Below are 9478 nucleotides of genomic sequence, written 5' to 3'. Positions count from 1 at the left end.
TTTTTAAGGTGGTCAGTGGAAGGATTCTCGTCCTGGCCGTCATCGTTGTGCAGCGTTGATCCGATGTTTGACTCAAAATTGTCTTGAGATCGACACAAATCATCGCAAATTAGTGAATTCTACATTTTAACTCGTGCACTTTGAAAACAGCGCCTCGACGTGTAGCTGCTGTCGGCAATGATGCTGGTTGATTTTACTGTTCTGTTGGATGGACGCGGAGATGCCGTGTTCTTTCTGTGTCTGCGTGGTGTTTCTCCCACAATCATGTGCAGCTTACGTTAATTGGAGACTCTGAATTGCCAGTTGGTGTGAATGTTTGTCTCTATACATCGGCCCTGTGATTGGTTGACCTGTACCAAGGTCAGCTGTGATTGGCTCCAGCCTGCCAACACGTCACAGAAATTTTATTTAGCTTTTTTCCATTTATTAAGTGTTCTTCACTTTTGTCATTTTTCCGGAGTGAATCTGCAACATCGTTTTAAAGCAACACTCTGTATCCGTTACTGAGCAACAGCGCCCCCTGTAGCCACATGTGGTGATTGATTCTGCCGCTGTAACAAATCCACCAAACTCTGTTCAGAATTCTTCATATTTTCAAAGTTTCCTGCTGAATATTGGAGATAAACTCTGGTTTTTAATAACTTCTGAGTCTTTTTAACTGATCTCAGTTCAGCTTCACTCTTCACCTGGAGCTGGTTGTGACAGTTGAAGCTGACTCTCAGTCAGTTCTTCTCACAGGAGATGGAACCCACTCACCAGAGTCACAGAGAACAGACGCTCAGGGGAGTGAAGGAGGAAACTTTCTCCATGGTCACACTCACTGATATGTTAAGGTCAAAAAAAAAAGTTGCAGTGTTGCTTTAAATAGTTTGGACGCGGATCAGATCCTTTGCTACTGAAGAGCTGTGCTGGTTCGAGTGGTCGTTGTGGTTCTGAGTGTGTGTGTCGGACTCCAGAGAACCGTGTGTTGTTGGTTAAAGTGTGTGTCAGCAGTGTGTTGCTGCTCTTTCTGATGAACCTGGTGTCGAACCCAGTCCTGGAGTCCCGGGAGTCTTGCACTGTTACAGCCTTACACTTTGCATTGATCACTGGTTAATAATGTGAGTTTTTCATTTTTCTTTTACTGTCCACAGATTTTACTTTAATTTACGATGCTCCACTCTGCTTTTGAAATTACTCTTGTGAAATAACACATGGCTTCTCACTCTGGTAAAGTTACAAATGTATTCTGTTAATATTACAACTTGTTTTCTTGCAATAATACTTCATGCTTCTTGGATTTTGTTTTCTTCAACATGGCCCCAATACTCTGTTGTATTTAAAAACCAAGAGATGGAAGAAGGAGACTTTTCTGCTTTTGTGTTGTTTTTAATTCCAAAACATTAAGTTGATCTCCAGAATATTATGGTTTTATTTATCAATGTTCTAACATTTCCTGGTTCCTGCGCACGTGGTTGTAAATGTAAATACTATCATGAAACATTCGTTGTACTTCACTGGTACTAGATTATTATTTTCACCCGTGTCCCATCCACTAATATGGAGGAGTGATTGTGTTGCGAACAATCAGATAATGCAGTTTTATTTATGATGATTATTAGAAGATGTTGATTTTGACCTTGGAATGATTGATGGATCTATTCACTGTACGTGACTTTGAACACGGCTCAGCTGAGGCTGCTTTTCTTTCCTGCTTCGATTCCTCTCAGATTCCTGAAGTGCTCCGAGTCAACCACATTCAAACCTGCTCATGAATTTAATAATCCGTTCCCTGCGTTGTTCACGTCACGACGAGCAAACCGAGCTTCCTCAGTGAGAACAGCACGTAGCAGACAATCTCAACTGAAGTCAAACCTTCATGAAAACCAAAAGAGAAGAACATTTTCATGTGTTTAAATGTCACAGTGACTGAAGGTGTTTGACCGAGCAGTTCTCATAATTACTTTTAAGGACTAAAGATTAGTTTGACATTTTGGGTTTCGATCCACAGAACTGCTCTTTGGCCCAAATCACAGTTTCAAAGGCTTTAATGTCACCTGTTCTATTTGTTAAGGGAGAGGTGCTTTTTTCTTTATTCACCATAAATGAACTGATTGTGATCGTGTGGTGGTTTGTGTCTCTGAGCGAGAGCAGGAAGAATCCCCCCCCCATATGTCATGTGTTTTATTTTATTTAAGTTTATTTTTTTAACCTGAAGTCAGTGAACTTTTCTGTATGTGGTGTTGTCTTATGAATATTTGGTGCTTTTCCATTCTCTTACCTCAAAGGTAATTAAACATCTGGCAGATTCTAAACACGTGACTCTCTCTCTCTGCCTGTGACTGACACTACTTTGTTTAAAGCTTTGTTTGCTGTTGCTACTGTACTCTTACGGCATTACTCCGAATCACCCAGCATCGATAACTTCAGACGCTGTGCTTCACACTGAACGTCCTCATTGCTCAAACATATCGCCATAAAGGAATCTCCACTCCGCTTCTTTTTCTCCTAATTGTTTTTAATACTGTCTCAACTCCCTGCAATTGGTTGGAAAACCAGTTTGGTTCGAGCTATGGTCATAGAAGCCTTTCACAAAGTTATTTTGTTCTGGAGGAAACTTGAGGCACCTTTCACACCTTCCTTGTTTATTCCAAACCAAAGTAACAGGTGTGAAAGGCGCCTCGGACTAGAGTCCAGACCAGGAGTCCTGACCTGAAGAGGCGGTCACGACCCGGATCAAACTTCGTACCTTCAGACCAATCACAGGAAGTTCAGGCAACAATAGAACAAGAAAACGAAGCAGGTTATCTGGAGGTTGATTGAACATTTTCCACAGAAATCACTTCTCCCACAGCCTTGGTGCAGGTTTGTCTCTGGTGTCCGGCCTCCATCAGCGTGCTGTTACAGAGACTTGAGTTCAGGCAAAGTGCTCGAGTGTGGAAACGGATAAATCACATCCACGTCTGACAGGACAAGGAAATCTATAAATCTCTATTTTTCTCTTCCTCTAGTTGTTTGCACCTCGGTGTTTGCTCAGCTTCACATTACTGTCTATAACCTTTTTGCTTGTTCACTTGAATTCTATGCTGGAAGTTTTACGTTGAGAGTCCTTTTTTTTTTTTTTTTTCTTTGACAGAATGGGTTTATATAAATTCAATGTTCCCTCAAATAAAAATATATGCTGTGATTGTTTCCGTATCAGTGCATTTCTTCTTCCTTGAAGTAGACATGATGCCTTCTCAGTGTTTCTTTCCTCTAGTGTGTGATATACACTCAGGTCGATAAGTAGTTAGACTTTCAGCTTTAATTCAAGAGGTTTAACAAAAATATCACATCAACCATTTAGGAATTACACCCATTTTTATATAGTCCCTCCTTTTTCAGAGGCTCAGGAGTAATCGGACAATTGACTGACGTATCATAGTCAAAGTCGACAATGAAGAGACGTCTTCATGAATGTAAAGACAGATGTTTACTACGAGGTTCAAACTGATGACACTCAGGAACAGAAAGGACAGATTAGAAAACATCTAAATAAGCCTGGAACCAGATTCCCTGGACAGAGGAACCAATGATGGGAAGAGAAGAGTATGAAGATGTTCTATTCAGACATTTTATTTTGATGTTTTTAAGATGCAAGATTTAAAAAATAAGCTTTCCAGATTCACACTTTATCTTTGATTTACTTCTTCTTTGCTTTTTTGATATTGATTGTGTTTCTCTACCTTTCAACTTTATTCTCTATATTACTGATCTTATGTTATGAAACCTAATCTACATCCTTCAAAATAAAAGGCACAAGAATAGTAAATAAACTTACATTTAGAGAAACAACAAACCCACTCTTTATCTAATTACATGAACTAGTATGTAAAGATCTAGTCGACTTCTTGTCTCTTGTTCCCTGCTCCCTGGATCCTTCCTGACTTGGGACTTGGGACAGAACTTTACTATCTTAACTTTTCTTCCACTTTCTGGGACATTTCATCACCCGCGTGTTTCCAGAGGACTTCCGGTTTGATGGGATGTCACGGCCTCGCCCCCCCCAGAGAGAAAGCGAGGGAAAGAGAGCGAGCAGGTGATTAAGTGAAGCGGCCTCAGGTGCCACAGCTCGTCACACACCTGAACTGAGCGGTTCTCGAACCTCCGGAGAAACTTCTAGTGTCTGACAGCATCTGGTGCACGTGCGCTTCCCGCTGCTGCTTCACACGCGCGCACAGATAGTTGCAGGTTCACAGTGGAGATATTTGATTTGTCGTTTCGAGCTGAGTTCTCTGCAGAGCTGCAGCAGCAAATATGTTTGCTTGAGTTGTCTGGTTTCCAGTTAGTTTTATTTCTCCTGTGTTCCTTTAACTTCAGGTAGGATCAGCCTACGCAGGTTTTATTGTCTGGAGGATTTTAACAGGTGGGAGGTTCAGGTAGAGACAGGGAGGCCATGAAGGAGGAGATAGCAGCCGCTGTGTTCTTCGTGGCTCGGCTGGTGAAGAGGTATGGTTGTCTGGATAACCACGGCAGGGAGAGGTTCGCCACTGCACTGACCTCGGCTCTGTTCGAGAACTACAAGAACCACTGGCACCCAAAGGCTCCCACCAAGGGTCAGGCCTACAGGTCAGTAACATCCCATCATCAACCTCCTCACTCCTTCCTCCGGACGTTTGGACTGTCCTCTATAATATACTGTTCTTTTAGCTTTAGCAATATTTAACAATCAAAGATGGAGAAATCTACTGGAGGAGAGAGAGTCTGAGAATAAGCTAAATGTTTGGATGAGGCCTGGGACGCCTGAATGTCACTAGAAACTTTTCCCCTTCATATAGTAACATCCAGGGAGTTCTGCTTTAATCGTCCCAAGTTTGAAGAGTTGAAAGATCTATTTCCTCCATTGCAAGACAAAGTAAAATGTCCAAAAGCTTTTCTTTTACAAATTTAAGCTGAATTTTGAAGCGTTAAAATGCACCATTGTTTCATTAAGAAGACTTGAGTTTGATGAAGAAACTTTATTGATCCCATGTTGGGGAAATTCACTTACAGCAGCAGATGGGTGGACAAGAGAACGTGTGAAAGTCTAAAATAACACTAATAAAGAGAATATGTACATAATTTACACCTTTTACTGCTGATAGAAATATTATTTGAGAAACATACTTGAGTAAAGGTATTAGCAAACTTTGAAATCTTGTTTAAAGGACACATTAAGGTTAAAGGACACTGCCACTGATAGAATCGCTCTCATATGTTTGTATAGCTCTTCTTTTATAGCACTTAACAAAATTTAAGAAAGTCCTATAATTTCTGTTGGAAGAACAGAAACAGAGTTAGAATGAACCCTTTTCACTGCTTTAATGATGGAAGTTAATTTGAATAATTCAGAGCAGTATTTTCCCTCAGCACAAAATATTCAGTGAAATCTGCTCAGTAACGAGGATGTTTCTGAAAATGCATCTTACTGATTTCTCCCTCGCTGCTGTGATTACAAGTGAGATTGAATTTGAACAATCCGGACAAATTAGACAAACTATCACAGTAGATGCAAGAGAATGTATTTTCCAATTTAAATCAAACATTAATTGCATATTTTCAGCAAGACTTGTAAAGGTCTTTAGGTCCAATATCGCTGAGGCAGACTTGTTTGGTTTCAATCTCACAGACTTGTGCATCTTCTGTCTGTATGTTCCAAGTAATGTTGCATCCCTGCACACACGGAATTGCTGTGTGACACTTTGTGGTTTTGGTTCCTTGATGTAGGAACAAGTTTCCTGCCCCTAACTCCCTGTGGTTTTTCAGGTGTCTGCGTATGAATGGCGTGCGGCTGCAGGACCCGGTGCTGCAGCAGGCCTGTGAGCGCAGCGCGGTGCGGTACCAGGATCTGGGCCTTCCCCACGAGCTGACTGTGTGGGTCGACCCTGGAGAGGTGTCCTGCAGGTCAGCCCGCCTCGCTCTTGTAGCACCATGATCGGAGTGTGAAGCTGAAACCGGCAGCTCGTACCTCTTTTCCACCGAGGCAACTCCAGGGGCCAGTTCGGCGAAGAAGCTTGATCTGGAACCTGTTTGTTTCAACGACCAAAGAACTGGCTCTTGGCTAGAAACTCTGGTATAATGGCACCAACTCTTTGCTGGTCCACAAGAAAGAACTGCCTGCAGGAGAGGTCTGAGGCGAGATTAGCTTGACCAACCAAAACGTTGTTGTTGCCACCAATTTTAAAAATCTGGCACCAACAGCATATTGTCTGCAGTGAAGAAATGGCTGCAGCGGTTGAGGTCCAAGGTAATTTAGATGGAGCTTTGAGGACGAAGCCCGTGTTTGAGCAAATGCAGTGAGAGATGGCTGCTTCTTTAAAAGGTTGAGCCAGGACAAGCGCTTGGTTCACTTTGGTGGAAAAGGGGTATGAGTGACTTGTGATGTTCGAGGCCACAGATGATGAACGTGTGACTCAAGCCGTGCGATAAACTGGTGTCAGATTATTTGTTTATTTCTCGCAGGTATGGTGAACGCAGCTCTCCGTTCTGCGTCTCAGTGGTGGACAGTTGCCGGCGTGATGGGGGATTCTCCCGACGTGTCCATGACGCCGTGGAGCGGGCGAGCCTTGACATCCCGTCAGGAAGCTCCGACGACGAGGACGAGGCCGGTGGAGACATCAGCATGAGCAGCAACAGCATGAGCAGCAACAGCATGAGCAGCAGCGGCAGTTGCGGCAGCGGCAGTTGCGGCAGCGGCAGCATCCTGTCGGTTCTCTGCCCTGCTCCGATCCCAGCCAACAACCTTGAACCCAAAACCATCCCAACTGTCAGCAACCCCAACAGCGTCTACCGGGTAAGTTGAACCTGACGGAATAATCACAGGCTCTAGATGATTTGATCTAATGCAAAGAATCATGTTTTATAAGCATATTGTATGGGCGGGGGGGTTACAGATCTCTTGTCACCGCCCGCTATCCATCGGCTCTTCTCGTCCTCAGTTCAGCGAGTTTTCTCCCGGCGCCCCTCAGACCTGGCTGAGGGAGAAGCGGAAGGCCTTCGCCGGTGACTCGTTCCCTCCTCACCCCCCGCACCCCCCTCACCCTCCTCCCCCCTCTCACCCTCCTCCCCCCTCTCACCCTCCTCACCCTCCTCCAACCGGAGGCCCGAGCTCCCAGTTCTCCATCCAGAAAGGCTTCAAGTCCTATCGAGCCACGTTTACCTTCACTGGGCCTCGTGTGGACAAGTACCACTGGGTCAGCAAGTCTCGGTCCTGAAGCCCAGAACCACACTTGGGCTGCTGTTCTGGAAAGGAGCCGTGATGTTATGAATGAAAAAAAGTGTCTGGAGAGTTTGTCTGTTATCTTTAAAAGTCTAAGTTTGTGGTTTAAAGTAGTAATGGTTTAAAAAAAGTTAATGCTATTTCAGCACGTTTTTAAGCTTTGAAATATTCAGGTTTTAACTAAATTCTTCCTTCTAAATGTGTTTTTAATTTAAAATTAATCTTAAGTGTGAATAAAGTAACATTCAACTGTCATTGAAAAGAAATAAAACTGGTTATTCTAAAGCGTTTGCTTCATTTCATGTTCACATGTCCACCAGGATTCTCTGACATTGATAGAATTATAAATTTTATTGTAACTTTTCTTCACCCAGAAACAAAATACAATCAACAGAAAAACTTTAATCAAGGTCAAACCAAATGAGAACAATATTGTTGCTGGAGAACAAAGACAATGAAGAACAGTAAGTATGGCAACAGACGTATTGTTTATGACTCTGGTAAACATGGATGTTACTTTAGCTGGATACAGGTTGTAAATGAGCCTTTCAAAAACATGTTCAATTCAAAGATCTTTATGAAAACAATCAGGGATCTGTACAGTTCTAATGGTCCATTACTGTACGGTCACAAATATTCCCTTCAACTATGTCACAGAATGGATATTTTGTCTGGGTTTGATGCAAATAGTTTGCAGACTGTATGTGCACGTGGTTTATGTATCTGATGCAATATGGTGATAAAAGGGCCTATAGACATAAAATGTAAAATAGACACCAATGAAATTAATTACAGGATTTCTAATACAGAATATAAACGCTGCTGCTCTCTGGCCTGGACACTCGTGTGGAAGAAAGTTTCTCTCCTGCAGATTTCTCCCTGTGCAGCTGTGTGGTGGTTGTACTGGGAGTGAAGTCAGTGATTGGTGTGTAAGAGAACAATCAGCTAACAACACTGCCTGCACGACAACCACAGTCTCATAACCTTTAGTCCAGCACTTTTATTAACAGAAGAAAACTCAATTTAAGAAGCCATTTAAACACTAACAGATTCAAGATGTCTAATCTCAAGTCATTCCAGTGTGTGGGGCCCCGACACCTCAGTCAGGCTCTGGGAACGACCAGGGGGCCACTATCAGCTGATCTAAGATGGCGCCCAGGCTCATATAGGAGGTTAGTTAATCCTCAATGTTCACATGGGCTTGGGTGCGTAAAGCCTGAAGAGAACAAAATACAAATTTTAAATCAATATGAAAACAAACAATGCAGCGAGGCCTGATTTGGTCACGTTTTAATAATCAACAGCTGATGGTGAAAACCTTCCGAGGCCTACGAGCTCTGTGGGACTTCTACGTGCTGACTGGATCCTCGTGTTGCAAACGACTACACGCAGATCAGCGTGATGTGTTTTACTCAAACAGTCTGAAGTGAAGTTTACTGTATGAAATGTGTACATGTGAATGGACAGGAGCTGTGTTCTTACCTGTGGTCGCTGCAGTCCTCGTTCACAAGTGACCATGGCAGGAGAAACACAACCGTCTCCACAGTCACACGTTTCAGTGTGTACGTGCAGGGAGCGTGCACGTTGTGTGTGTGTGTGTGTGTGTATGTGTGTGCACGCTCATATCTCAGGTCGTGCCTCGACTTGCCCCTGGCTGGCAGGCGGAGTTCATGTTGCCAGGGTGAAGCCAAACACTCGCCCTGGGTCTCAGGATTGGTCTTTTTCTCATGTGTTTAATGTGATCACAGTTTGATAAGAACTTAAAACGATAGGAAACACCTTTGAGAATTATTTTTAGTTTGATCCTATCCACGATCATGGAGGTCAACAGGGGTCCATGAAAACATTCAGTTGTAAACGCAGTTTCAGTTATTTCTACTGAAATAGAAACTGTAAAAAACTAATTCACTTCTTCATAGATTCATTCCTAGAGCAAAAAAAAGGCCTTAATAAAAATGTACCTAAAATCATATTCTACAACAGCAATATAACAAAAGTTCGGTGGAGAAAGAGCTCAACGCACTGCAAATTAAGAAAACATCTTTATCAGTTTGATGACACGAAGTCACATCACCTGCAAAGAAAATAGCGAAAACAACAATGGAAATGTTTCCTGGGGACTCAACAAAGTGATGAACCTGCTGTAGTTCAAATTCACGTTATGGAAGTTTGCTACTGGTCAGTGGTGATGAAACTTCCCTAAGCATTGAGCTACAGCCAGGTTCATCAAAGTGATGATGTTTTATGTTTTTGCACATGTTG

At 42.8% G+C, this 9478-nt stretch overlaps 1 protein-coding gene across 1 annotated transcript; it reads left to right on the top strand.

Annotated features, from left to right (window-relative positions):
• Nucleotides 1-4039: 4039 nt before the first annotated feature.
• On the top strand, nucleotides 4040-7501 carry btg4 (B-cell translocation gene 4). The gene is made up of 4 exons (XM_034606515.1): nucleotides 4040-4587; nucleotides 5764-5901; nucleotides 6460-6790; nucleotides 6936-7501. Exons 1-4 carry the CDS (start codon nucleotides 4415-4417, stop codon nucleotides 7209-7211), a joined length of 918 nt encoding a protein of 305 aa, XP_034462406.1. The 5' UTR covers nucleotides 4040-4414; the 3' UTR covers nucleotides 7212-7501.
• Nucleotides 7502-9478: the final 1977 nt, after the last annotated feature.

Source organism: Hippoglossus hippoglossus, chromosome 14 (assembly GCF_009819705.1).
Source record: "Hippoglossus hippoglossus isolate fHipHip1 chromosome 14, fHipHip1.pri, whole genome shotgun sequence".
NCBI classification, from domain to species: domain Eukaryota; kingdom Metazoa; phylum Chordata; class Actinopteri; order Pleuronectiformes; family Pleuronectidae; genus Hippoglossus; species Hippoglossus hippoglossus.
This window is presented reverse-complemented; position numbering and strand designations above follow the sequence as displayed.

Excerpts from the sequence above, each read along its gene's own strand:
- btg4 (XM_034606515.1), top strand. The coding sequence starts at position 4,415 with ATGAAGGAGGAGATAGCAGCCGCTGTGTTCTTCGTGGCTCGGCTGGTG. Across the intron at positions 4,588-5,763 it reads ACCAAGGGTCAGGCCTACAG|GTGTCTGCGTATGAATGGCG; the intron begins GTCAGTAACATC and ends GTGGTTTTTCAG. Across the intron at positions 5,902-6,459 it reads CCTGGAGAGGTGTCCTGCAG|GTATGGTGAACGCAGCTCTC; the intron begins GTCAGCCCGCCT and ends TATTTCTCGCAG.